The sequence below is a fragment of the Triticum aestivum genome, chromosome 1B (assembly GCF_018294505.1).
Source record: "Triticum aestivum cultivar Chinese Spring chromosome 1B, IWGSC CS RefSeq v2.1, whole genome shotgun sequence".
Taxonomy (NCBI): domain Eukaryota; kingdom Viridiplantae; phylum Streptophyta; class Magnoliopsida; order Poales; family Poaceae; genus Triticum; species Triticum aestivum.
Genome location: NC_057795.1, coordinates 10,593,514 through 10,621,477, shown reverse-complemented (window position 1 = coordinate 10,621,477; position 27,964 = coordinate 10,593,514). Strand labels below are relative to the sequence as shown.

Below are 27,964 nucleotides of genomic sequence, written 5' to 3'. Positions count from 1 at the left end.
CATTTTTTTATTTACATGATGTTTGAACACATTTTAAAAGTATATGTTTTTTTCTAAAAAAGGTATGAACAAATATGAAAATTACATTAATACTTTTTAATATACATGAACATTGTTTCAATTGCATTAAGTTTTATTTAAAAGATGAAAATTTGAAAGCAAATGTTTTTTATGTTTAAATATTTTTTTTAAATGAATGTTCTTACTCCTTTTTAGTATAGATTGGATTATAATTTATATTTTCAAAACAATTCCACGAAAGGAAATAAATAAATAAAAAGTATCTATGTTAATGGGCCGTGGTGGTCGTGACCCATTTAAGTCATGTGTGGTCAACTACGGCGAGGACGGGGCGACGGCGATATCAACGTCATCCATGGGTAGAAGGAGACGACGATTCGGCCGGTGCCAGCTGACGTATCATCATGGTGGTTTTTTTTTTGAGAAATATTGTGGTGGGTGGCATTTTATCATCCATTAAGCTCGATTTGGTGTGGATTTTCGATTCATTGGTGGCATTTTATCTGATCTGCAGATGAGATGAGTGAAATAAGTGAATGTGGATCACATTCACCTTGTGCCGGAGAGGGAAAGCTCTGTCAGATATCACTACATGCTGCGAAGAGGAGATTCAGTAACTGTCCGATGTGGACGGACTGGAAATATGGGTGCGGAGACCGAATGATTAAGGTAATCAACGGAGTATTGAACTGCACACAATGCTATTCGCCACTTTTGGAGATAAATAATATGGGAGCAGCTGTTAAAATACAAGCCCAACTGTGAATCGTGTATCTTGCAAATAACCAGTAGAGTACTATATTACATGGTAGTGACCAGTGATTGTTCATACATCTCCAGACCTAATATGGACTAAAAGTATCGAAACACAGTGTTGACAGAGTATGGCAGTCCCTGAATGTTGGTAGAGTATGGTAGTCCCTGTTTTGATTTATGGCATAGGTTCATTTTCATATGAGACGAAAGGCTTCGGGGGCATCTGCAGACTCTGCAACCTCCCTGTTAGCATGTTAACGACCTTTGTCATCGACAGACGGTTTCTCGGGTTCCACTGGATGCACCACAGTGCCACCATAGCCAGCTGCTTCACCTTCTCTTTCTCTTCTTGAGTCATTTCCAAAGTAAGCACCAACTCCTCCCCATTAATCACTTTCTCGTAGATCCACTCTGGGAGGTAAACATCGTCCTGGCTCCCGATTCTTGGGTCTGAATTCCTCTTCCCGCTCACCATTTCTAGCACCAGCATTCCGAAACTGTACACGTCTGACTTGTACGATACTCCCCCAAAGTTCCGAGAATATAGCTCTGGTGCAATATAGCCCATTGTGCCTCTTGCTGCAGTTAAGGTGACGATGCTTTGGTCCCTTGCACACAACTTTGCAAGGCCGAAGTCTGAGATCTTTGGATTGAAGTTGAAGTCCAGCAAGATATTGTGAGGCTTGATGTCAAAGTGGAGGATGCGCTGGTTGCACCCTTGATGCAAGTACTCCATTCCTCGGGCGATGCCTAAAGCAATATCTAGCAGCTTTTCTGGTACTAGAAGATTCTGAAAAATATTAGAGTCACCAGAGAATATGTATTTCTCCAGTGACTCGTAGGCATGAATTCATAAATAAGAGCCCGTCTCATTCCTTCGGAACAAAATCCCAGGAGGCGGACAATATTGGCATGGTGGATTAGTCCGATAATTGCAACTTCGTTGATGAAAACCTCTCCCTCTCCTGTAGAGTTCTCTAGCATCTTGACTGCCACGGGCACTCCATTTGGCAGCTCACCTTTGTATACACTTCCAAATCCTCCCTGCCCCACCTTTTCCTTGAACCGTCTTGCTATCTTCTTAACTTCAGAGAACGTGTACCTCGTGGGCTTTGATGTGCCATATGTCTTGAGGAACATTTCGACCTTCAAATGTATCTCCTCATTATATCTTGTCTTGAGTGAAAGATAAAGTGCAGTGGCCACGGTCACCAAAAGAACGACAAATGCGGCCACCGATGATGTAGCTGAATAAGCAAACAATATGTCATGAGCATATTGCGTCAGGATTTAAAAGCCGTTACTTAGTACAATTTGTTATGATAAGAGGATGTCAAGAGTCAGTGTAACCAGCAATAAGAATTTGTACAACTGAAAGCTTTTATTTTTCCTTTATATTTTGAAGCTAAAAAGACTCGGTTGGAGCAGTGTACCTGCAATGACTTTGATACGTGAACCTGCAAATACCAAGAAAGAGAATGAGATAAGCAGAAAGAAATTATATTTAAAAGAAGTTTTAGAACAGACAAATTGAGTGCTGTATACCGTGGCTGCAGTACATTGCCCTAATATATGAGGAACAAATACACGATGCTATTTATGCCTCCCCGATTCACTTCCCCAAAATGACTAGCTAGCTCTCACGGCTCCCTCTAAACCTGCCCAAATTCCATCAATCCCAGTTTCTCGTCGCCCCTGCGGTCGTAGGCATGCTGGTGGTAGCTGCTCAAGAGCAGCAGCATGTGCAGCCATGCATGTTAATTGAGTGTTGCAAAGAAAATTGTAGAATAAATGATGATAGTTCCGGATTATTTAAGGCCAGTAGTGTTTGAATGATGAGCAAAACTTAAATTTTTTTCCCTGGTTGATTATTTCTCACATTTTTTTACCGGGTCCTTCAGTTTGATTGCTCGAGCAGGATTTGTCATCCTATTTTTGAAAGAAAATTAGTTGACAGAAAGTCTCATGGAGATTCGAACACATGGAACTGTAGAATGAGTAAATTGTATAGTAAAATCTTAATATATGGTTTTGACTATTATAACTGAACATACCATGAGGGTCAGGTATGCAGAATTGTTCATTCCTTTCTGAGCTGAACGCGCAGCGTTGCCCACTGAGTTCACATAGCATGCAATTGCCACCAAACCAATACACCGTCGTCTCAGAAAAACTGAGCATTCTTTCTGCGCTTTCCTTGAAGGACAGTGAGAAGAATGTGTCTGATATTCGGTCCCCAAATTTATACATGGGTATCAGGCGGCCACCGACGCCATCTGAGACTGGGAAAACCTTGCAGTCCAATGGAAGACTGGACATGTCTTTATAACCAGACACCAAATAAAAGAAGTGGGTTGTGTTGCTAAGGCAGGATACTGGGCCAGCAATGCTTTCGGCTGCAGCAGGTGTGAACTGGCTTGAACAGCATACCAGGCTTGCATACATATCTGACCAAATTGAGAATTGCCGATCAGGCAGCTGCATGCCGTCGATAACATCAACTTGTCGAGACGACCAGCTTCTGGAGATGGCGAGCTTCTGCTGTAGCATCAAACAGGGGTCTACAAGCGGGATGAGCTTCACCGAAGAACGTCTGTAATCTATGGCACTGACACTGTATGAGCCAAGAACTGGGTGAACTAGGATGGTGTCTTGACCAAAGCATGCTAACTTCCAGATTAATCCATCCGTGCTGCTACATCCACATGATGCTGCTGCTGCTGCTGCTGCTACTGATGTATTGCTGGACTCAAGGCAGGAAGGGTACCTGATCATTGGGCCATGTTGGCTGCAGTTGGAAGGTGGGCAGTATTTGAAGAAATCTTAATCATCAAATGCCGTGGCCAAGTAAATTCCGTGGTTGATCAGAGGCAGCAGCAGGAGGGCTATGACAAGTAATTTACTCATCTTTCTATGCTTCTGCAACCGAGAGGGAGAAATGTCCTGATCGAGCAGTGAGAGTTGTGCTCTGCTCATAGTTATTATGCCTGAGGAGTAGATTTCAAATGCTAACGCCTGCCATGTTCTAGTGGTTTGAGTGTGATTGCAGACTTGCTTCAGTCCAGTCCCTTGTTGCATGAGCAATAAATGTGTGTCGATTGGCATTTTGCATCGTGTGGAAGTTCTTGTATGTTGTCATTGTCATCTCTGGAGAAAATGAATTATCATGTTATGTGAGAGAAATATGGGAGACTCCAAGCCTGAGTCATCTACTGTTCCCAGCTACACAATGGGAGAGAAATATCCTCCTCTTCTTTTGTTCGTCACGTATGTACCAATGAAGTCATAATCTCTGGCAGCTGTCACGGTGTGAAAAATCTCTAGAAAAAATGAATTACCATGTGACGGGACAGAAGACTCCTAGATTGTATCGTCTTCTGTTCCTAGCTACACAATTGAGAATATCTTCCTCTTTTGCGCTTCGTGTATATCCCAATGAAGTCCTAATTAGTATCCCAACCACACTATTAACTGCCTTATCCCGCGTTGCAATTTTGCAATAAATATGTGTCAATTTGCATTTTGCATTGCGTGGAAGTTCTTGTATGTTGTCACTGTAATCTCTGGATAAAACGGCCATGAGCAATAAATATGTGTCAATTGGTATTTTGCATTGCCTGAAAGTTCTTGTATGTCATCTCTGGAGAAAACGACCACGGGACAGAAGACTCCAAGCCCGAGTCGTCTTTTGTTCCTAGCTACACAATGGGAGAGAAATATCTTCCTCTTGTTCTGAACTTCATGTATATACCAATGAAGTCATAATCAGTATCCCAACCACACTATTAATTGGTATATACAGCTGGATATGATCAACTAGTTGATGTCGATTCCTTGCCCCCCTTAGTACTCTATAACATAAGTAACTAGGATATGAAGTCCATAGTGCATATGTGAAGCTTTCATGGGGAACCCTGGTGCATCTCATCATTCTATTACCCTACAATCCTTAACTGTCTTCTCCCTCGTTGTAGTTTTTGCAGCAGATCATGTCCAGGGAGGAGATTATGGGTGCTCACCTTTCTCCTGTGGACATCTCCGAGACATATTGCCTCCTTTCCGTCAGCGAGGTGATCCTCTTGATTGTGGTGTTGAAGCATACGAGCTGGGTTGCACCAGTGGCAAGGCTACGATTCACATCAACACTGGAACATACTATGTGACTGCCATCAACTACACCGGTTTCTACTTCTCGGTCATGGACACCAACTTTGATACTAGTAGCAGCTGCCCTCTTCCACTGTGGAATCACCTTCCTTACTTTGGTGGATACTTTGGTGGATACGTTGGTAGATACTTGGGCGGAATTGATTCAGTTTCACCACCTGGCTTTCGGTATTTGGCCACTCGGAGTTATGACAGAGCATGTTTTGCTAATTGTTCAAGAGCAGTAATGAATAAAAGTGCATACAAGCCTGTTGCTTGCCTGAGTGCCAAAAATTCACATGTTTATGTCTGGGTGTCTAATTACACGTACTGTGCGGTTGAAGATCTTGAACCTTATTGTGGATACCTGGCAGAGATTCCATTTGGTAACAAGTATTCTCCTGATTGGCGACAGCTGCAGAATGCAAGTTATGCAGATATCACACAATTCATAAGTAAGGGGTTTACTGTCCGATTTCCTGTGGACAACATTTACAGGAGGCCTTCTACTTTTGTGATGTTAAGAAAGAACATCAATTTATGCCTCAACAGTTCAATCAGGTGATCACCCTGTTGTTCCATTTCCTCCCGAGTTTAGTTTCTCACCTCCCTATTCTCTTGAAGAATTGACTTGGGGCTGTTAAGCCAACCTGACGGTGGCAGCCTGCATTATAATTTATTTTCAATTGTATCATTTGCAGCTACTTCAAGGAGCAAATATCTGGCACAAGCATTGTTAATTGGACTCATGCTATTTTCTGGAGTGAGGTGCACTTCTTAGAATGCATGACTGGGAGCTCTAACGATGATTACTACTACACAACAAAGTTGTTTTTGATTGCTGCAACCTTAGTATCTGCTATTGCTATCCTCCAGTTCTTTTTTGGTACGTGAGAATTGTATACACATTTGACGCTCGAAAAAGAATTTACATTCTTTTAACTTATGTCCATATCTGTCGACTTGTTGTGCAGTACTGTGCAGGTTCTTGTTGGCACCCCTGGCTGTATGGATATTCCTAGCCTACAAGTACATGAAAACAAGGATCATAATTGATGCAGTTGAGAAGTTCCTCAGGATTCAACAAATGATTGGCCCGGCGAGGTACTCCTACACAGATATAGTTGCAGTCACAAGCCATTTCAGAGATAAATTGGGCCAAGGGGGCTACGGCTCTGTGTACAAGGGTGTGCTTCTTCCAGGCGGTGTCCATGTCGCCGTGAAGATGCTAGAGGGCAACTCAAACTGCAATGGAGAAGATTTCATCAGCGAGGTCTCCACCATCGGCAGGATCCACCATGTCAACGTTGTGCGTTTGGTGGGGTTCTGCTCGGAGGAAATGCGAAGGGCCTTAGTCTACGAGTACATGCCCAATGGTTCTCTGGACAAGTACATCTTCTCTACCGAGAAGAGCTTCTCATGGGACAAGTTCAATGAGATCGCTTTGGGCATTGCCAGGGGGATCAACTACTTACATCAAGGGTGTGACATGCAGATTCTACACTTTGACATCAAGCCGCACAACATCCTTCTCGACAGCAATTTCATCCCGAAGGTCGCCGATTTCGGACTCGCCAAACTGTACCCGAGGGGTGACACTTTCGTGCCTTTGAGCGCCATGCGGGGAACCGTCGGCTACATAGCCCCCGAGATGATATCCCGGGGCTTCGGTGTTATATCCAGCAAGTCCGACGTGTACAGCTTCGGGATGTTGCTGCTGGAGATGGCCGGCGGGAGAAGGAACGCTGATCCAAACATGGGTTCCTCCAGCCAGGCGTACTACCCGTCCTGGGTGTACGACCGGCTGACTCGGGAAGAAGCAGGCGAGATATCTGCTGTTGCTAATGACATGCATGAGCTGGAGAAGAAGCTATGTGTTGTCGGATTGTGGTGTATTCAAATGAGATCTCGTGATCGGCCGACGATGAGCGAGGTCATTGAGATCCTGGAGGCTGGGGCTGATGGCCTGCAGATGCCTTCGAGGCCGTTTTTCTGCGACGAAGGGCACATCCATGTGGAGGACTCTTATCAGTTCACTTCCGAGCTGTCGGCGGTCTCGGAGGAGGAATTGAGTGTGGTGTCAGAGGAAGACGACGTGTGAGGTATATATACAATATGTGCGTGTATATGTATGTATCATGGAGTGATGCGCTTATTTGTAAAAGTTATGGTTGTAACAGTACCAACCCAGTATAAATGCTTTGTACAAACTGCCTTGCTTGCTGTGCAGAGCAACTTCATCAAATAAGGTTGACATCTTACATCCATATATTTGTTTGTTCATTACTCTCGATAAATTCTGATGGAAAATATTGCTTGAACAACAAATTCTTGATACCAGTTCTTGATACAAATAACTTTGTGAGAGGTGACAAAAGACCGCCTTTTTCTTATTGAGAAACATTTTCAGAGAAAATTTGTATTTCATTCTGCAGGCAGTAACATGCAGTTTATGGATGGAAGATTGTCACTGAGAAGCTAGCTTGCATACATTTTGTATTTTGCATATGATACATCCATAAAACCATTGGTCTCCAGTTTCATCACGAATTTACTGAAGTGCAGTTTTAGTGTACAGCAACATCATTCCAGGTTATGTTTCCAGTTGCATAATTGGCATCGTTGCAGAGTCCCTCACATTCTCCCCTTCAGGATTGTGCACCCGCAAGGCGCGAAGACATAGATAAATAGTTCTTTTTTCCTCTTTGCTGCTAAGAAATCACCGCGGTCATTGAACTACATAATTGCATTTGATAACCAGAGCCACCGGCCACAGCTGATCTTCCTTACATGTCGCCTTCGATCGTAGGCAGGAAAAAGAAAATTCCAAATCTAATTTAATGGAACCCCCTGCCGTGCTGTAGTGGCTGCATAGACTTGGTGCAACCCAGTCCTGCCGAATGCCACTTGTGCGCGTGTGATGAGGAGCGCCGCGTGGAAATTCCAGTAACACTGATGTTGGCCAAGTCTGAAGAATGTGTGGACACTATCAGTTACCCAGTAGACGGGGCGGAAGAGTCTTCTGTTCCAATTCCAGAAATGCTGATGTGGTCCTGAAGTTGCCATTGTTGTTGTCCACTACTTTGCTTTGTACTACTCCCTCCGTCCGGAATTACTTGTCGCATAAATGGATAAAAATGGATGTATCTAGAATTAAAATACATCTAGATACATTCATTTCTCCGATAAATATTTCTGGACGGAGGGAGTATATGGCAGCCCCTGTCACATACTGCCTTCATGGATCTGCACTTGTCATAGAGGAACACAAATCGAGTAATTTCAGTTAAATTTTAAATTACACAATTGCTTATTTACTTATTACTATTATAGATGCAAGTTCCGACCGACAAGACAAAAAAAAAGATGTTCGAACCACTTGAGGCAGGATTTCCCCTGTGATGGGAAAGGTGAGAGAGAGAGAGAGAAAATATTCCTTTCTGGAAAAACAAATCTTTGTTTGGACAACTTTGTTTCTTTTCTTAGAAAAACAGAGGACATTCCATCAAAATCACTGAAAGCTAACTTACATTCCGATTCCAGTGCGACAAATAAGACCAAAAAAATAATATGAACACAGTTTTAGTTTACAGCAACATAATTCCAGATCGGGTTTCAAGCAGCATATGGCCATGCTCTCATGAACAAAGTTCCATCATGCATTCATGCCGACAGAATATTGCAGAGCAATGGTTACATCTTATACAGATTACAAGTGATAACGGCAATACACAGACTGAAAAGTTTGAAAGATGGATCAGTGAAGAATCCGTCACATCAGCTGCAGGCATCGAAGTTCGATCACAGCATGGCAACAACGGCAGCTACCAACTACCTGGCTCTCAACCTTTCCTTCTATTTCTTGTTCTCCAATTCAGCACCAGTGTGCTTGTAATCGAGTGATTCAGAAACGAATACTCTAGTTCTCTGAATTCCACCCAGTGAACTATTGCCGTGCTAACACTTGGTATTCAGAGCCAGAAATTCCCCCCACCACCAACACCGCTATGGCGACATCTACCATCGAGACACGGCCACAGTGAGCTGTGAGCAGATTGACTACAATGGGATGCGATGGAGCCTCACCAAAGCTGGTCTCAAGTAGCTACTCAAGGGACTCTAGGAGGACATCAAGGTCTCGGTGGCGGCAGAATTCAGCTCCTGGAAGCCAGCAAATCGGCAGCAGATCGCCAATCTGTAAGTTGCAGTGGATTTGCTACAGTTTTGGCTTACAACAACATCAATCCAGGTCGAGTTTCCAGCATCATATGGCCATGCATGCTCTCATGAACAAAGTTCAGTATGCCACAGAAACTAGCTAGGCAGCAGAAACTAAACAAATATTTGCATTGTTGCAGAGCCTCTCATCTCAGCAGAAACTAAACAAATATTCTCCCCTTCAGAACTGCGCACCACCAAGTACCCCGAAGATACATATAGTTTTTCTTCTTCTTTGCAGCTAAGAAATCATGGTGGTCATGGAACTACATAATTTGCCTTCAAGAACCAGAGCCAAGGCTGATCTTCTTGCATGTAGTCTTCGATCTTATGCAGGGTGGCTGCATAGGCTTGGTGCAACCCCGTCATGTAAATGCCACCTGTGCGCAGTGCAACGAGGGGTTCCGCTTGGAAATTTCAGTAATGCTGACAGTTGAAAGCATTGTCAGTTACATAGTAGATGGGACACTGCTGATGTTCTCGAACAACAGCAGTGCTGATATATGGTCCTGAGACTGAAGCTACTATTGTTGTTATCCACTGCTTTGTCACAAACTGCCTTTCTGGCCGGGGATCCTATATCCACCATTCTCATCCGTCCCAGCCGCCTCCACGGTTCTTCGCCCACGACTTCCGCCGCCCGTCCGCTTCCAACGTTAGCAAGCATGTGCCGGTTTCCCCAGCCCAGCAAGAGCAGCCGGCAGGGAGGTGACCCCCGGCCGTCGCCCTCCACATCGGTGACTGAATCAGCGGTCAGGTAGCAGCAGTCCGCAACCGCAGCAAGGAGCAGCAGCCGCGATTCGATTCCTCTCTCTCACACACACATTTCAAGAACAAGAGGTACATCACTCCTCAGATTTTCGATCCCTCCCACAGTTTCGGACCTACTCCTTATTAGTTTGTTATTATACTGATGATGAAATAAGTGAAGCTCGAATTGATGTGGATGTTTGATGCATCGATGCCATTTTATCGAGTTGCAGACGACACAAGTGAAGTAAGTGAACCTGGATCACATTCACCTTGTGCTGGACAGGAAAAGCTCCGTCAGATATCACTTAAAGTCATAGATTCAAATAGCCCACGAAATAGCCGCTATAACTGCGCTATAGCTAGCCGGGAGCCTCGCCGCTACGCTATGGCTGCTGCCGCAAAATCCCCCACAAATCCCTCTAAATGGCTCAACAATGAGCAAACCCTTTAGAAATCATCTCTTCCACCAGAAAAATTTCCGCTATTTGCTCCGATTGCCCGCTATGGCGGCCGCTATAGCTGCTGGGAGAGGCCGCTGTGAAATCGTTTCTCCCGCGATTTTAATCTATGTTAAAGTGCAAAGAGGAGATCCACTAATTGTCAGATGTGGACGGACTGCAATGCAGAGAAGTATGCGAGTGGAGATCGAATAAGGTAATCTGCCTATCTTGCAAATAAGTGAAGCTCCAATTGATGTGGATGTTTGATGTCATTTTATCGAATTGCAGATGAGATAAGTGAAACGAGTGAATGTGGATCACATTCACTTTGTGCTCCAAAGGACATCATAAGAGGAGATCTACTAACTGTCATATGCAGAGAAATATGGGAGTGGAGGCAGAATAAGGTAATCAACAGAGTATTTGCTACTTTTGAAGATAAATATGGGCGTAGCTGTTAAAATACAAGTCCAATTGTGAATCTGCATGTCTTGCAAACAACTAGTAGAGTACTATTACAATGGTAGTGACCAGTGATTATTCATACATCTCCAGACCTATTATATGGACTGAAAGTATAGAAATACAGTGTTGACAGAGCATGGTAGTCCCTGAATGTTGACAGAGTATGGTAGTCCCTGTTTTGATTTATGGCATAGGTTCATTTTCATATGAGACAAAAGGCTTCGGGGGCATCTGCAAACTCTGCAGCCTCCCCGTTAACATGTTCACGACCTTTGTCATCGACGGCCGGTTTCTCGGGTTCCACTGGATGCACCACAGTGCCGCCATAGCCAGCTGCCTCACCTTGTCTTTCTCTTCTTGAGTCGTTTCCAAAGTAAGCGCCAACTCCTCCCCATTGATCACTTTCTCGTAGATCCACTCAGGGAGGTAAACATCGTCCTGGCTCCCGATTCTTGGGTCTAAATTCCTCCTCCCGCTCACCATTTCTAGCACCAGCATGCCGAAACTGTACACGTCTGACTTGTACGATACTCCCCCAAAGTTCCGAGAGTATAGCTCTGGTGCAATATAGCCCATTGTGCCTCTTGCTGCTGTTAAGGTGACGATGCTTTGGTCCCTTGCACACAACTTGGCCAGGCCAAAGTCTGAGATCTTTGGATTGAAGTTGTAATCCAGCAAGATATTGTGAGGCTTGATGTCAAAGTGGAGGATGCGCTGGTTGCACCCTTGATGTAAGTACTCCATACCTCGGGCGATGCCTAAAGCAATATCTAGGAGCTTCTCTGGTACTAGAAGATTCTGAAAAATATTAGAGTCATCAGAGAATATGTATTTCTCTAGTGACTCATTAGGCATGAATTCATAAATAAGAGCCCGTCTCATCCCTTCGGAACAAAACCCCAGGAGGCGGACGATATTGGCATGGTGGATTAATCCGATGGTTGCAACTTCATTGATGAATGATTCTCCCTCTCCTGTAGAGTTCTCTAGCATCTTGACTGCCACAGGCACTCCATTTGGTAGCTCGCCTTTGTACACACTTCCAAATCCTCCCTGCCCTACTTTTTCCTTAAACCGTCGTGCCATCTTCTTAACTTCAGAGAAAGTGTACCTTGTCGGTTTTGATGTTCCATATGTCTTGAGAAACATTTCAACCTTCATATGTATCTCCGCATTATATCTTGTCTTGAGTGAAAGATAAAGCACAGTGGCCACCGTCAACAAAAGAACAACAAATGCAGCCACCGATGATGTAGCTGAATAAGCAAACAATACGTCATCAGCACATTGCACCAGGACTTAAATGCCGTTATTTAGTACTATTTGTTATGATAAGAGGATGTCAAGAGTCAGAGTAATAAGAATTTGTACAAAAGAAAGCTTTAATTTTTCCTTTTACATTTTGTAGTTAAAAAGACACTGATAGAGCAGTACCTGCAATGACTTTGATACGTGAACCTGCAAATACCAAGAAAGAGAATAAGATAAGCAACAAGGAGTTATATTTACAAACAAATGTAGAACAGACAAATTGAGTGTTGTCTACCGTGGCTGCAGTACCTTGCCCTAGTATATCAGGAACAAATATACCATGCTATTTATGGATGCCTTTTCTAGAAGAGAGAGAGAGAAAATCTGTCGCAACTTATCAACCCAATTTCCTTTTTAGGGAAATTTGTATTGTTTTGGTGCTATTTATGACAGTGACTGGCCTATTAGTTTTTCTAACATTTTTGCCATGCATATAGCAGTTAGAGTCAACTTAAGGCCCTTTGACTGAGTGGGCAACTTTTGTTCAGAAAATGCCTGCAGTCACATGCATGTGCACTCAGTGGCAGTCGGTTCTCTCCCTTACTCTGCTCTGTCCTCCCCAATTCGCCGCTCCCTCTAAACCTGCCCAAATTCCATCAATCCCCGCTCCCTCAAGCGCAGCAGCAGGAGCAGCCATGCATGTTAATTGAGTGTTGCATAGAAATTTGTAGAATAAGTAATGACTAAAGAGTTCCAGATTATTTAAGGCCGGTAGTGTCTGATAGATGAACAAAACATTTTTTTTCCTGCTGGACTACTGCTCAGGTTTTTGTCCAGGTCCTTCAGTGTGATTGCTCGAGCAGGATTTGTGATGCTAATTTTGAAAAAAGCTTAGTTGACCGAAAATCCCATGGAGATTCAAACACATGGAGCTGTAGAATGAGTAAATTGTATAGTAAAATCCTAATTGATTTCACAACTTTAGTACAGAATAAAAAAGAATGATGTTATATATGGTTTTTGACTCATACCATGTGGGCCTGGCATGCAGAATCGTCTATCCCTTTGTGAGCTGAACGCGCAGCGTCCCCCACTGCGTTCACATTCTGCGCAAAAGTAATTAAACAAATACACTGTCGTCTCAGCAAAACTGAGCATTCTCTCTGTGCGTTCCTTGAAGGACACTGAGAGCTTGTCTGACGTTGGGTCGTCAAACTCATACATGGGTATCAGGCCGCCACCGACACCATCTGAGAGTGGGACGACCTTGCAGTCCAACGGAAGAAGAGACATGTCTTCATAGCCAGCCACCAAATACAAGAAGTGGGTTGTGTTGCTAATGCAGGAGACTGGGCCAGCAATTCTATCGGCAACACCAGGTGTGAACTCTCTTGAACAGCGTACTAGGGCAGTAGAAGTCCATTCGAAAAATTGAAGACTTGGCTTCTCATCGTTGATAACATCAACCTGTGGAGATGACGAGCTTCTGGAGATGACGAGCTTCTGCTGTAGCACCATACAGGGGTCTACAAGCGGGATGATCTTCATGGAAGAATATATGTAATCTATGGCGCTGACATTGTATGGGCCAAGAACTGGGTGAACTAGGATGGTGTCTTGACCAGAGCATGCTAACTTCCTGATTGATCTGCCGGCACATCCACATGATGATGATGATGACGACGATTTATTGCTGGATTCAAGGCAGAAAGGAAACCTGACCTCTGGACCATGTTGGCTGCAGTTGGACGGTGGGCAGTATTTGAAGAAATCTTTATCATCCCATGCCGTGGCCAAGTAGATTCTGTGGTTGATCAGAGACAGCAGCAGGAGTGCTATGGCAAGTAATTTACTCATCTTTCTGTACTGCTGTACCAAGATATTGAGCAAGAGGAAGAAGAAGAAGTGCAAAAAGAAACAGCACTTATTCGTCTATAGGCTTGAGGATGAGGAGAATCCCTGCAAAAAATGAATTACAGTGACGGGACACAAGACTCCAAGTCTGGGTCGTCTTCTGCTCCTAGCTACACAATCGAGAGCATATTTCCCTCTTCTGCACGTCATGCATATACCAGTGCCTACTCACACTATTAATTGACATATACAGCTGGATATGATCAACTTGTCGATGTCGACCCCTTGCCCAGTGATTAATCAGTACTCTTAATAACAGAACTAAATAGGATATCAAGTCCCTAGTGCATCTGTGAATCTTTCATGGGGAACTCTGGTGCATTTCATCCTTCTATTACTTTGCAATCCTTCACTGTCTTCTCCGTCATTTGCAGTTTTTACCGCAGATCATGCACAGGGTGGAGAATATGGGTGCTCACTAGTCATTTGTTTCGTAAGCAATCGTGTTTTGCTTTCTCTCGAAGTTTTATTCCCTTCTTGCGAAAGTTCTTGTCGTGTCCCTTCACCCTCTTTTCACCCGGAGCGTTTCAAATTCTTTTCTTGTCTTTCATGTTTTTTTTTCAAGTTTTTCAAACTCCCAAGGTTCTTTGGTATCACTTCTTTGTCAAAGAAGCAACTTATAGCCAAACCTCTTCCTCTTTTTTTCTTTCTGAATCTTGTGGCAAGACTCTTATAATTTGGGGAGAGTTGTGTCAGTCCGAGAGCTCTAATCCCTTTTGTTTTTGTTCCTTATATTTTTGTATTTCGACTGAAGTTGAGTCTAGCATGATTTAAGATTTCATCGTGGGGACATTCGCTTGACCAACCTAATAGTTTAGTTGCGCCATCAACCTTTCAATGGAAGGATCTCATGTTCAATATGATGCAAGGACTATTTGTTAGTGGTGTAATCAATATGGACCGCGAATATTCGTACACGAACCCTCTTTCCCCTTCTCATCCTGGATCACGGGATGAGAACATCCCAGAACTTTTCCCTATTTAAAGTTTGATTTAATTTAATTAAATAATTTAACTTGAATATTTTATTTTGTCACTTTGCTAAATGGTGAATAAGTAAACCGACTTCTCTCTTGCGATGTTTTAGATCGAGACTTAACACCGAACCATCGGACACGACTTCGTTGTAATATTTGGGAAGCACCCAAATTATTTGCAACATTTGCACAAGCGTAGCTGTCACCATTATGCAAACCATTCATTTATTTAAAGTATATCTCAAACGCTCCGATATAGCTGGGATGATTTGTATAAAGAGACAAGAACATGAGTTACAGGTTCAGTTGGTAAGGTGATCCTCTGCAGTGCGGCATTCAAGCATACGAGCTGAGTTGTATCAGTAGCAAGGTTACGATTCACATCAACAGAAACATACTATGTGACTACCATCAACTACCCGGCTTCTACTTTTGGGCCATGGATCCCACCTTCAGCACCAGTAGCAGCTGCCCTCTTCTTCGCTTGATGCAGAGGCCGGGGGTAATCCTCCTTTTCGAGAAAAAAGCTGCCCTCTTCCACAGTGGAATCATGCTCTTACTACTTTGGTTACTATAGTGGAATTGATTCTGTTTCACCACCTGGATTTCGGTATTTGGTCTCTCAAAGCTACGGCCACGGCGGAATTTATTTTGTTTCACCACCTGGCTTATTCTCATCATGCTGCCAGACATAGCGGCTGCGGCCACGGCCACGGTCGAACTGTCCAGCGCCTGAGGATGAGCTCTTGTGGTTTTAGTGTGATTGCAGACTTGGTTCAGTCCACTGTCTAGTCTATTGGCAGTGGGCTGAACCAAGTCCGCAATCAGACTAAAGCCACAGGTTCAGTCCACTATCTACTGTGCAGTCTATGGGCAGCTGTCACAGTGTGGAAAATCTATCCTACAGCGTCGAGTATCTCTGGAAAAAATGACGGGACAGAAGACTCCAAGTCTGGGTCGTCTTCTGTTCCTAGCTACACAATTGAGAGAATATCTTCCTATTTCGCACGTCGTGTATATACCAATGAAGTCATAATCAGTATCCCAAGTTCCCAACCACACTATTAATTGGTATATGCAGCTGGATATGATCAACTAGTCGATATCGATCCATTGCCCTCCTTGGTAGTCTTAACAGAACAAACTAGGATATCATGTCCCTAGTGCGTCTGTGAAGCTTTCATGGGGAACCCCGTTGCATTTCATCATTGTATTGCCCTACAAGCCTTAACTGTCTTATCCCGTTTGTTGTTTTTGCAATAAATATATGTGTCAATTGGCATTTTGCATTGCATGGAAGTTCTTGTATGTTGTCATTGTCATCTCTGGAGAAAACGGCCATGAGCAATAAATATGTGTCAATTGGTATTTTGCATTGCGTGGAAGTTCTTATATGTTTTCATTGTCATCTCTGGAGAAAACGGCCATGGGACAGAAGACTCCAAGCCCGAGTCGTCTTTTGTTCCTAGCTACACAATGGGAGAGAAATATCTTCCTCTTGTTCTGAACTTCATGTATATACCAATGAAGTCATAATCAGTATCCCAACCACACTATTAATTGGTATATACAGCTGGATATGATCAACTAGTTGATGTCGATTCCTTGCCCCCCTTAGTACTCTATAACATAAGTAACTAGGATATGAAGTTCATAGTGCATATGTGAAGCTTTCATGGGGAACCCTGGTGCATCTCATCATTCTATTACCCTACAATCCTTAACTGTCTTCTCCCTCGTTGTAGTTTTTGCAGCAGAGCATGTCCAGGGAGGAGATTATGGGTGCTCACCTTTCTCCTGTGGACATCTCCGAGACATATTGCCTCCTTTCCGTCAGCGAGGTGATCCTCTTGATTGTGGTGTTGAAGCATACGAGCTGGGTTGCACCGGTGGCAAGGCTACGATTCACATCAACACTGGAACATACTATGTGACTGCCATCAACTACACCGGTTTCTACTTCTCGGTCATGGACACCAACTTCGATACTAGTAGCAGCTGCCCTCTTCCACTGTGGAATCACCTTCCTTACTTTGGTAGATACTTTGGTGGATACTTTGGTAGATACTTTGGTGGATACTTTGGTAGATACTTGGGCGGAATTGATTCTGTTTCACCACCTGGCTTTCGGTATTTGGCCACTCGGAGTTATTACAGAGCATGTTTTGCTAATTGTTCAAGAGCAGTAATGAATAAAGGTGCATACAAGCCTGTTGCTTGCCAGAGTGCCAAAAATTCACATGTTTATGTCTGGGTGTCTAATTATGCATATTGTGCGGTTGAAGATCTTGAACCTTACTGTGGATACCTGGGAGAGATTCCATTTGGTAACGACACTGACGAGTACTCCTCTGATTGGGGACAGCTACAGAATGCAAGTTATGCAGATATCACACAATTCATAAGTAAGGGGTTTACTGTATGATTTCCTGTGGACACCATTTACAGGAGGCCTTCTACTTCTGTGATGTTAAGAAAGGACATCAATTTATGCCTCAACAATTCAATCAGGTGATCACCCTGTCGTTCCATTTCCTCCCGAGTTTAGTTTCTCACCTCCCTATTCTCTTGAAGAATTGACTTGGGGCTGTTAAGCCAACCTGACGGTGGCAGCCTGCATTATAATTTATTTTCAATTGTATCATTTGCAGCTACTTCAAGGAGCAAATATCTGGCACAAGCATTGTTAATTGGACTCATGCTATTTTCTGGAGTGAGGTGCACTTCTTAGAATGCATGACTGGGAGCTCTAACGATGATTACTACTACACAACAAAGTTGGTTAACTATGATTACTACTACACAACAAAGTTGTTTTTGATTGTTCCAACTTTAGTATCTGCTATTGCGATCCCCCAGTTCTTTTTTGGTACGTGAGAATTGTATACACATTTGATGTTCGAAAAAGAATTTACATTCTTTTAACTTATGTCCATATCTGTCGACTTGTTGTGCAGTACTGTGCAGGTTCTTGTTGGCACCCCTGGCTGTATGGATATTCCTAGCCTACAAGTACATGAAAACAAGGATCATAATTGATGCAGTTGAGAAGTTCCTCAGGATTCAACAAATGATTGGCCCGGCGAGGTACTCCTACACAGATATAGTTGCAGTCACAAGCCATTTCAGAGATAAATTGGGCCAAGGGGGCTACGGCTCTGTGTACAAGGGTGTGCTTCTTCCAGGTGGTGTCCATGTCGCCGTGAAGATGCTAGAGGGCAACTCAAACTGCAATGGAGAAGATTTCATCAGCGAGGTCTCCACCATCGGCAGGATCCACCATGTCAACGTGGTGCGTTTAGTGGGGTTCTGCTCGGAGGAAATGCGAAGGGCCTTAGTCTACGAGTACATGCCCAATGGTTCTCTGGACAAGTACATCTTCTCTACCGAGAAGAGCTTCTCATGGGACAAGCTCAACGAGATCGCTCTAGGCATTGCCAGGGGGATCAACTACCTACACCAGGGGTGCGACATGCAGATTCTACACTTTGATATCAAGCCGCACAACATCCTTCTCGACAGCAATTTCGTCCCGAAGGTCGCCGATTTCGGACTCGCCAAACTGTACCCGAGGGGCGACAGTTTCGTGCCTTTGAGCGCCATGCGGGGAACCGTCGGCTACATAGCTCCTGAGATGATATCCCGGAGCTTCGGCGTCATATCCAGCAAGTCTGATGTGTACAGCTTTGGGATGTTGCTGCTGGAGATGGCCGGTGGGAGAAGGAATGCAGATCCAAACATGGGGTCCTCAAGCCAGGCGTACTACCCTTCATGGGTGTACGACCGGCTGACTCAGGAAGAAGCGGGCGAGATATCTGATGTTGCTGTTGACATGCATGAGCTAGAGAAGAAGCTATGCGTTGTCGGATTGTGGTGTATTCAGATGAGATCTCGTGATCGACCGACGATGAGCGAGGTCATTGAGATCCTGGAGGCTGGGGTTGATGGCCTACAGATGCCTTCGAGGCCTTTTTTCTGTGATGAAGGGCATATCCATGTGGAGGAGTCTTACCAGTTCACTTCCGAGCTGTCGGCGGTCTCGGAGGAGGAATTGAGTGTGGTGTCAGAGGAAGACGATGTGTGAGGTATATATACAATGTGTGGTACTATAACTTATGCATGTATAAGTATATATCATGGAGTGATGCACTGTAAAAGTTACGGTTGTAAAAGTACCAACCCAGTATAAAGGCTTTGTACAAACTGCCTTGGTTGCTGCGCGGAGCAACTTCAAATAAGTTTGGAATGTTACATCAGTTTATTTGTTTGTTCATTACTCTCGATAAATTCTGATGGAAAATATTGCTTGAACAACAAATTCTTGATACCAGTTCTTGATACAAATAACTTTGTGAGAGGTGACAAAAGACCGCCTTTTTCTTATTGAGAAACATTTTCAGAGAAAATTTGTATTTCATTCTGCAGGCAGTAACATGCAGTTTATGGATGGAAGATTGTCACTGAGAAGCTAGCTTGCATACATTTTGTATTTTGCATATGATACATCCATAAAACCATTGGTCTCCAGTTTCATCACGAATTTACTGAAGTGCAGTTTTAGTGTACAGCAACATCATTCCAGGTTATGTTTCCAGTTGCATAATTGGCATCGTTGCAGAGTCCCTCACATTCTCCCCTTCAGGATTGTGCACCCGCAAGGCGCGAAGACATAGATAAATAGTTCTTTTTTCCTCTTTGCTGCTAAGAAATCACCGCGGTCATTGAACTACATAATTGCATTTGATAACCAGAGCCACCGGCCACAGCTGATCTTCCTTACATGTCGCCTTCGATCGTAGGCAGGAAAAAGAAAATTCCAAATCTAATTTAATGGAACCCCCTGCCGTGCTGTAGTGGCTGCATAGACTTGGTGCAACCCAGTCCTGCCGAATGCCACTTGTGCGCGTGTGATGAGGAGCGCCGCGTGGAAATTCCAGTAACACTGATGTTGGCCAAGTCTGAAGAATGTGTGGACACTATCAGTTACCCAGTAGACGGGGCGGAAGAGTCTTCTGTTCCAATTCCAGAAATGCTGATGTGGTCCTGAAGTTGCCATTGTTGTTGTCCACTACTTTGCTTTGTACTACTCCCTCCGTCCGGAATTACTTGTCGCATAAATGGATAAAAATGGATGTATCTAGAATTAAAATACATCTAGATACATTCATTTCTCCGATAAATATTTCTGGACGGAGGGAGTATATGGCAGCCCCTGTCACATACTGCCTTCATGGATCTGCACTTGTCATAGAGGAACACAAATCGAGTAATTTCAGTTAAATTTTAAATTACACAATTGCTTATTTACTTATTACTATTATAGATGCAAGTTCCGACCGACAAGACAAAAAAAAAGATGTTCGAACCACTTGAGGCAGGATTTCCCCTGTGATGGGAAAGGTGAGAGAGAGAGAGAGAGAAAATATTCCTTTCTGGAAAAACAAATCTTTGTTTGGACAACTTTGTTTCTTTTCTTAGAAAAACAGAGGACATTCCATCAAAATCACTGAAAGCTAACTTACATTCCGATTCCAGTGCGACAAATAAGACCAAAAAAATAATATGAACACAGTTTTAGTTTACAGCAACATAATTCCAGATCGGGTTTCAAGCAGCATATGGCCATGCTCTCATGAACAAAGTTCCATCATGCATGCATGCCGACAGAATATTGCAGAGCAATGGTTACATCTTATACAGATTACAAGTGATAACGGCAATACACAGACTGAAAAGTTTGAAAGATGGATCAGTGAAGAATCCGTCACATCAGCTGCAGGCATCGAAGTTCGATCACAGCATGGCAACAACGGCAGCTACCAACTACCTGGCTCTCAACCTTTCCTTCTATTTCTTGTTCTCCAATTCAGCACCAGTGTGCTTGTAATCGAGTGATTCAGAAACGAATACTCTAGTTCTCTGAATTCCACCCAGTGAACTATTGCCGTGCTAACACTTGGTATTCAGAGCCAGAAATTCCCCCCACCACCAACACCGCTATGGCGACATCTACCATCGAGACACGGCCACAGTGAGCTGTGAGCAGATTGACTACAATGGGATGCGATGGAGCCTCACCAAAGCTGGTCTCAAGTAGCTACTCAAGGGACTCTAGGAGGACATCAAGGTCTCGGTGGCGGCGGAATTCAGCTCCTGGAAGCCAGCAAATCGGCAGCAGATCGCCAATCTGTAAGTTGCAGTGGATTTGCTACAGTTTTGGCTTACAACAACATCAATCCAGGTCGAGTTTCCAGCATCATATGGCCATGCATGCTCTCATGAACAAAGTTCAGTATGCCACAGAAACTAGCTAGGCAGCAGAAACTAAACAAATATTTGCATTGTTGCAGAGCCTCTCATCTCAGCAGAAACTAAACAAATATTCTCCCCTTCAGAACTGCGCACCACCAAGTACCCCGAAGATACATATAGTTTTTCTTCTTCTTTGCAGCTAAGAAATCATGGTGGTCATGGAACTACATAATTTGCCTTCAAGAACCAGAGCCAAGGCTGATCTTCTTGCATGTAGTCTTCGATCTTATGCAGGGTGGCTGCATAGGCTTGGTGCAACCCCGTCATGTAAATGCCACCTGTGCGCAGTGCAACGAGGGGTTCCGCTTGGAAATTTCAGTAATGCTGACAGTTGAAAGCATTGTCAGTTACACAGTAGATGGGACACTGCTGATGTTCTCGAACAACAGCAGTGCTGATATATGGTCCTGAGACTGAAGCTACTATTGTTGTTATCCACTGCTTTGTCACAAACTGCCTTTCTGGCCGGGGATCCTATATCCACCATTCTCATCCGTCCCAGCCGCCTCCACGGTTCTTCGCCCACGACTTCCGCCGCCCGTCCGCTTCCAACGTTAGCAAGCATGTGCCGGTTTCCCCAGCCCAGCAAGAGCAGCCGGCAGGGAGGTGACCCCCGGCCGTCGCCCTCCACATCGGTGACTGAATCAGCGGTCAGGTAGCAGCAGTCCGCAACCGCAGCAAGGAGCAGCAGCCGCGATTCGATTCCTCTCTCTCACACACACATTTCAAGAACAAGAGGTACATCACTCCTCAGATTTTCGATCCCTCCCACAGTTTCGGACCTACTCCTTATTAGTTTGTTATTATACTGATGATGAAATAAGTGAAGCTCGAATTGATGTGGATGTTTGATGCATCGATGCCATTTTATCGAGTTGCAGACGACACAAGTGAAGTAAGTGAACCTGGATCACATTCACCTTGTGCTGGACAGGAAAAGCTCCGTCAGATATCACTTAAAGTCATAGATTCAAATAGCCCACGAAATAGCCGCTATAACTGCGCTATAGCTAGCCGGGAGCCTCGCCGCTACGCTATGGCTGCTGCCGCAAAATCCCCCACAAATCCCTCTAAATGGCTCAACAATGAGCAAACCCTTTAGAAATCATCTCTTCCACCAGAAAAATTTCCGCTATTTGCTCCGATTGCCCGCTATGGCGGCCGCTATAGCTGCTGGGAGAGGCCGCTGTGAAATCGTTTCTCCCGCGATTTTAATCTATGTTAAAGTGCAAAGAGGAGATCCACTAATTGTCAGATGTGGACGGACTGCAATGCAGAGAAGTATGCGAGTGGAGATCGAATAAGGTAATCTGCCTATCTTGCAAATAAGTGAAGCTCCAATTGATGTGGATGTTTGATGTCATTTTATCGAATTGCAGATGAGATAAGTGAAACGAGTGAATGTGGATCACATTCACTTTGTGCTCCAAAGGACATCATAAGAGGAGATCTACTAACTGTCATATGCAGAGAAATATGGGAGTGGAGGCAGAATAAGGTAATCAACAGAGTATTTGCTACTTTTGAAGATAAATATGGGCGTAGCTGTTAAAATACAAGTCCAATTGTGAATCTGCATGTCTTGCAAACAACTAGTAGAGTACTATTACAATGGTAGTGACCAGTGATTATTCATACATCTCCAGACCTATTATATGGACTGAAAGTATAGAAATACAGTGTTGACAGAGCATGGTAGTCCCTGAATGTTGACAGAGTATGGTAGTCCCTGTTTTGATTTATGGCATAGGTTCATTTTCATATGAGACAAAAGGCTTCGGGGGCATCTGCAAACTCTGCAGCCTCCCCGTTAACATGTTCACGACCTTTGTCATCGACGGCCGGTTTCTCGGGTTCCACTGGATGCACCACAGTGCCGCCATAGCCAGCTGCCTCACCTTGTCTTTCTCTTCTTGAGTCGTTTCCAAAGTAAGCGCCAACTCCTCCCCATTGATCACTTTCTCGTAGATCCACTCAGGGAGGTAAACATCGTCCTGGCTCCCGATTCTTGGGTCTAAATTCCTCCTCCCGCTCACCATTTCTAGCACCAGCATGCCGAAACTGTACACGTCTGACTTGTACGATACTCCCCCAAAGTTCCGAGAGTATAGCTCTGGTGCAATATAGCCCATTGTGCCTCTTGCTGCTGTTAAGGTGACGATGCTTTGGTCCCTTGCACACAACTTGGCCAGGCCAAAGTCTGAGATCTTTGGATTGAAGTTGTAATCCAGCAAGATATTGTGAGGCTTGATGTCAAAGTGGAGGATGCGCTGGTTGCACCCTTGATGTAAGTACTCCATACCTCGGGCGATGCCTAAAGCAATATCTAGGAGCTTCTCTGGTACTAGAAGATTCTGAAAAATATTAGAGTCATCAGAGAATATGTATTTCTCTAGTGACTCATTAGGCATGAATTCATAAATAAGAGCCCGTCTCATCCCTTCGGAACAAAACCCCAGGAGGCGGACGATATTGGCATGGTGGATTAATCCGATGGTTGCAACTTCATTGATGAATGATTCTCCCTCTCCTGTAGAGTTCTCTAGCATCTTGACTGCCACAGGCACTCCATTTGGTAGCTCGCCTTTGTACACACTTCCAAATCCTCCCTGCCCTACTTTTTCCTTAAACCGTCGTGCCATCTTCTTAACTTCAGAGAAAGTGTACCTTGTCGGTTTTGATGTTCCATATGTCTTGAGAAACATTTCAACCTTCATATGTATCTCCGCATTATATCTTGTCTTGAGTGAAAGATAAAGCACAGTGGCCACCGTCAACAAAAGAACAACAAGTGCAGCCACCGATGATGTAGCTGAATAAGCAAACAATACGTCATCAGCACATTGCACCAGGACTTAAATGCCGTTATTTAGTACTATTTGTTATGATAAGAGGATGTCAAGAGTCAGAGTAATAAGAATTTGTACAACAGAAAGCTTTTATTTTCTCCGTTATATTTTGAAGCTAAAAAGACTTGGTTGGAGCAGTACCTGCAATGACTTTGATACGTGAACCTGCAAATACCAAGAAAGAGAATGAGATAAGCAGAAAGAAATTATATTTACAAACAAATGTAGAACAGACAAATTGAGTGTTGTCTACCGTGGCTGCAGTACATTGCCCTAGTATATGAGGAACAAATATACCATGCTATTTATGGATGCCTTTTCTAGAAGAGAGAGAGAGACAGAGGGACAGAGAAAGAGAGAGAGAGAGAGAGAGAGAGAGAGAGAGAGAGAGAGAGAGAGAGAGAGAGAGAATCTGTCACAACTTATCAACCAAATTTCCTTTTTGGGGAAATTTGTATTGTTTTGGTGCTATTTATGATAGTGCTACTGGCCTATTAGTTTTTCTAACATTTTTGCCATGCATAGAACAGTTAGAGTCAACTTAAGGCCCTTTGACCGACTGGGCAACTTTTGTTCAGAAAATGCTTGCAGTCACATGCATCTGCACCATAGATTAAAATAGCCCGCGAAATAGCCGCTATAGCTGCGCTATAGCTGCCCGGGAGCCTCGCCGCTACGCTATGGCTGCTGCCGCGATATCCCCCACAAATCCCTCTAAATGGCTCAACAATGAGCAAAACCCTCTAGAAATAATCTCTTCCACCAGAAAAAATTTCTGCTATTTGCCGCGATTGCCCGCTATGGCGGCCGCTATAGCTGCTGGGAGAGGCCGCTGCGAAATCATTTCTCCCGCGATTTTAATCTATGATCTGCACCCAGTGGCAGTCGGTTTTCTCCCTTACTCTGCTCGCCGCTCCCTCTAAACCTGCCCAAATTCCATCAATCCCAGCTTCCTGCGGTTGTAGGCATGCCCAATGGTGGCTGCTCAAGCGCAGCAGGAGGTGCAGCCATGCATGTTAATTGACTAAAGAGTTCCGGATTATTTAAGGCCAGTAGTGTCTGATAGATGAACAAAACATATTTGTTTTCCTGCTGGATTATTGCTCAGGTTTTTGTCCGGGTCCTTCAGTGTGATTTCTCGAGGAGGATTTGTGATGCTAATTTTGAAAAAAACTTAGTTGACCGAAAATCCCATGGAGATTCAAACACATGGAGCTGTAGAATGAGTTAATTGTAAAGTAAAATCATAATTGATTTCACAACTTTAGTACAAAATAAAACAGAATGATGTTATATATGGTTTTTGACTCATACCATGTGGGCCTGGCATGCAGAATTCTCTATCCCTTTGTGAGCTGAACGCGCAGCGTCCCCCACTGCGTTCACATTCCGCGCAATAGTAACCGTAGTACCAATACACTGTCGTCTCAGCAAAACTGAGGATTCTTTCTATGCGTTCCTTGAAGGACACTGGGAGCTTGTCTGACATTGGGTCGTCAAACATATACATGGGTATCAGACCGCCACCGACACCATCTGAGAGTGGGACGACCTTGCAGTCCAACGGAAGAATAGACATGTCTTCATAACCATTCACCAAATAAAAGAAGTTTGTTGTGTTGCTAAGGCAGGAGACTGGGCCAGCAATCGCATCGGCAGCACCAGGTGCAAACTCTCTTAAACAGCGTACTAAGGAAGAATTCCATAGGTAAAGACGTGGCTTCTCATCGTTGATAACATCAACCTGTGGAGATGACGAGCTTCTGGAGATGACGAGCTTCTGCTGTAGCACCAAACAGGGGTCTACAAGCGGGATGATCTTCATGGAAGAATATATGTAATCTATGGCGCTGACATTGTATGGGCCAAGAACTGGGTGAACTAGGATGGTGTCTTGACCAGAGCATGCTAACTTGCTGATTGATCTGCCGGCACATCCACATGATGATGATGATGACGACGATTTATTGCTGGATTCAAGGCAGAAAGGAAACCTGACCTCTGGACCATGTTGGCTGCAGTTGGACGGTGGGCAGTATTTGAAGAAATCTTTATCATCCCATGCCGTGGCCAAGTAGATTCTGTGGTTGATCAGAGGCAGCAGCAGGAGTGCTATGGCAAGTAACTTACTCATCTTTCTGTACTGCTGTACCAAGATATTGAGCAAGAGGAAGAAGAAGAAGTGCAAAAAGAAACAGCACTTATTCGTCTATAGGCTTGAGGATGAGGAGAATCCCTGCAAAAAATGAATTACAGTGACGGGACACAAGACTCCAAGTCTGGGTCGTCTTCTGCTCCTAGCTACACAATCGAGAGCATATTTCCCTCTTCTGCACGTCATGCATATACCAGTGCCTACTCACACTATTAATTGACATATACAGCTGGATATGATCAACTTGTCGGTGTCGACCCCTTGCCCAGTGATTAATCAGGACTCTTAATAACAGAACTAAATAGGATATCAAGTCCCTAGTGCATCTGTGAATCTTTCATGGGGAACTCTGGTGCATTTCATCCTTCTATTACTTTGCAATCCTTCACTGTCTTCTCCGTTCTTTGCAGTTTTTACCGCAGATCATGCCCAGGGTGGAGAATATGGGTGCTCACTAGTCATTTGTTTCGTAAGCAATCGTGTTTTGCTTTCTCTCGAAGTTTTATTCCCTTCTTGCCAAAGTTCTTGTTGTGTCCCTTCACCCTCTTTTCACCCGGAGCGTTTCAAATTCTTTTCTTGTCTTTCATGTTTTTTTTTCAAGTTTTTCAAACTCCCAAGGTTCTTTGGTATCACTTCTTTGTCAAAGAAGCAACTTATAGCCAAACCTCTTCCTCTTTTTTTCTTTCTGAATCTTGTGGCAAGACTCTTATAATTTGGGGAGAGTTGTGTCAGTCCGAGAGCTCTAATCCCTTTTGTTTTTGTTCCTTATATTTTTGTATTTCGACTGAAGTTGAGTCTAGCATGATTTAAGATTTCATCGTGGGGACATTCGCTTGACCAACCTAATAGTTTAGTTGCGCCATCAACCTTTCAATGGAAGGATCTCATGTTCAATATGATGCAAGGACTATTTGTTAGTGGTGTAATCAATGTGGACCGCGAATATTCGTACACGAACCCTCTTTCCCCTTCTCATCCTGGATCACGGGATGAGAACGTCCCAGAACTTTTCCCTATTTAAAGTTTGATTTAATTAATTAAATAATTTAACTTGAATATTTTATTTGTCACTTTGCTAAATGGTGAATAAGTAAACCGACTTCTCTCTTGCGATGTTCTAGATCGAGACTTAACACCGAACCATCGGACACGACTTCGTTGTAATATTTGGGAAGTACCCAAATTATTTGCAACATTTGCACAAGCGTAGCTGTCACCATTATGCAAACCATTCATTTATTTAAAGTATATCTCAAACGCTCCGATATAGCTGGGATGATTTGTATAAAGAGACAAGAACATGAGTTACAGGTTCAGTTGGTAAGGTGATCCTCTGCAGTGCGGCGTTCAAGCATACGAGCTGAGTTGTATCAGTAGCAAGGTTACAATTCACATCAACAGAAACATACTATGTGACTACCATCAACTACCCGGCTTCTACTTTTGGGCCATGGATCCCACCTTCAGCACCAGTAGCAGCTTCCCTCTTCTTCGCTTGATGCAGAGGCCGGGGGTAATCCTCCTTTTCGAGAAAAAAGCTGCCCTCTTCCACAGTGGAATCATGTTCTTACTACTTTGGTTACTATAGTGGAATTGATTCTGTTTCACCACCTGGATTTCGGTATTTGGTCTCTCAAAGCTACGGCCACGGCGGAATTTATTTTGTTTCACCACCTGGCTTATTCTCATCATGCTGCCAGACATAGC

At 43.9% G+C, this 27,964-nt stretch overlaps 3 protein-coding genes and 2 pseudogenes across 4 annotated transcripts; 2 read left to right on the top strand and 3 right to left on the bottom strand.

The window, feature by feature from the left end:
* Nucleotides 1-539: 539 nt before the first annotated feature.
* Nucleotides 540-3,684, bottom strand: LOC123103533 (rust resistance kinase Lr10-like; annotated as a pseudogene).
* Nucleotides 3,685-4,571: 887 nt separating this feature from the next.
* Nucleotides 4,572-19,134, top strand: LOC123103504 (LEAF RUST 10 DISEASE-RESISTANCE LOCUS RECEPTOR-LIKE PROTEIN KINASE-like 2.3). Of its 2 annotated transcripts, XM_044525124.1 has the most exons (4): nt 4,572-5,484; nt 5,625-5,809; nt 5,898-7,031; nt 19,033-19,134. In XM_044525124.1, the coding sequence occupies exons 1-3, from the start codon at nt 4,682-4,684 to the stop codon at nt 7,022-7,024; spliced, it is 2,115 nt and encodes a 704-aa protein (XP_044381059.1). In that variant the 5' UTR covers nt 4,572-4,681; the 3' UTR covers nt 7,025-7,031; nt 19,033-19,134. The 2 variants fall into 2 exon arrangements, with proteins under 2 accessions (XP_044381059.1, XP_044381051.1); XM_044525116.1 differs by lacking the exon at nt 19,033-19,134 and having other exon boundaries at nt 5,898-7,311.
* Nucleotides 10,757-14,324, bottom strand: LOC123103551 (rust resistance kinase Lr10-like). The gene is made up of 3 exons (XM_044525172.1): nt 13,082-14,324; nt 12,234-12,257; nt 10,757-12,055 (listed from the first exon to the last, which is right to left on the bottom strand). Exons 1-3 carry the CDS (start codon nt 13,905-13,907, stop codon nt 10,983-10,985), a joined length of 1,923 nt encoding a protein of 640 aa, XP_044381107.1. The 5' UTR covers nt 13,908-14,324; the 3' UTR covers nt 10,757-10,982.
* Nucleotides 16,402-19,054, top strand: LOC123103495 (LEAF RUST 10 DISEASE-RESISTANCE LOCUS RECEPTOR-LIKE PROTEIN KINASE-like 2.3; annotated as a pseudogene).
* Nucleotides 19,135-22,766: 3,632 nt separating the features above from the next.
* LOC123103567 (rust resistance kinase Lr10-like) lies at nt 22,767-26,236 on the bottom strand. Its single transcript, XM_044525196.1, has 3 exons — nt 25,417-26,236; nt 24,244-24,267; nt 22,767-24,065 (listed from the first exon to the last, which is right to left on the bottom strand). Exons 1-3 carry the CDS (start codon nt 26,234-26,236, stop codon nt 22,993-22,995), a joined length of 1,917 nt encoding a protein of 638 aa, XP_044381131.1. The 3' UTR covers nt 22,767-22,992.
* Nucleotides 26,237-27,964: the final 1,728 nt, after the last annotated feature.

What these genes read in the sequence shown, in the direction of transcription:
- LOC123103504 (XM_044525124.1), top strand. Translation starts at nt 4,682, where the DNA reads ATGGGGAACCCTGGTGCATCTCATCATTCTATTACCCTACAATCCTTA. An exon ending in TGCCTCAACAGTTCAATCAG is followed by an intron (nt 5,485 to 5,624) that starts GTGATCACCCTG and finishes TATCATTTGCAG; the next exon opens with CTACTTCAAGGAGCAAATAT. An exon ending in TATCCTCCAGTTCTTTTTTG is followed by an intron (nt 5,810 to 5,897) that starts GTACGTGAGAAT and finishes CTTGTTGTGCAG; the next exon opens with TACTGTGCAGGTTCTTGTTG.
- LOC123103551 (XM_044525172.1), bottom strand. Translation starts at nt 13,907, where the DNA reads ATGAGTAAATTACTTGCCATAGCACTCCTGCTGCTGTCTCTGATCAAC. An exon ending in CTGCATGCCAGGCCCACATG is followed by an intron (nt 12,258 to 13,081) that starts GTATGAGTCAAA and finishes TGGTATTTGCAG; the next exon opens with GTTCACGTATCAAAGTCATT. An exon ending in ACGTATCAAAGTCATTGCAG is followed by an intron (nt 12,056 to 12,233) that starts GTACTGCTCTAT and finishes TTGCTTATTCAG; the next exon opens with CTACATCATCGGTGGCTGCA.
- LOC123103567 (XM_044525196.1), bottom strand. Translation starts at nt 26,236, where the DNA reads ATGAGTAAGTTACTTGCCATAGCACTCCTGCTGCTGCCTCTGATCAAC. An exon ending in CTGCATGCCAGGCCCACATG is followed by an intron (nt 24,268 to 25,416) that starts GTATGAGTCAAA and finishes TGGTATTTGCAG; the next exon opens with GTTCACGTATCAAAGTCATT. An exon ending in ACGTATCAAAGTCATTGCAG is followed by an intron (nt 24,066 to 24,243) that starts GTACTGCTCCAA and finishes TTGCTTATTCAG; the next exon opens with CTACATCATCGGTGGCTGCA.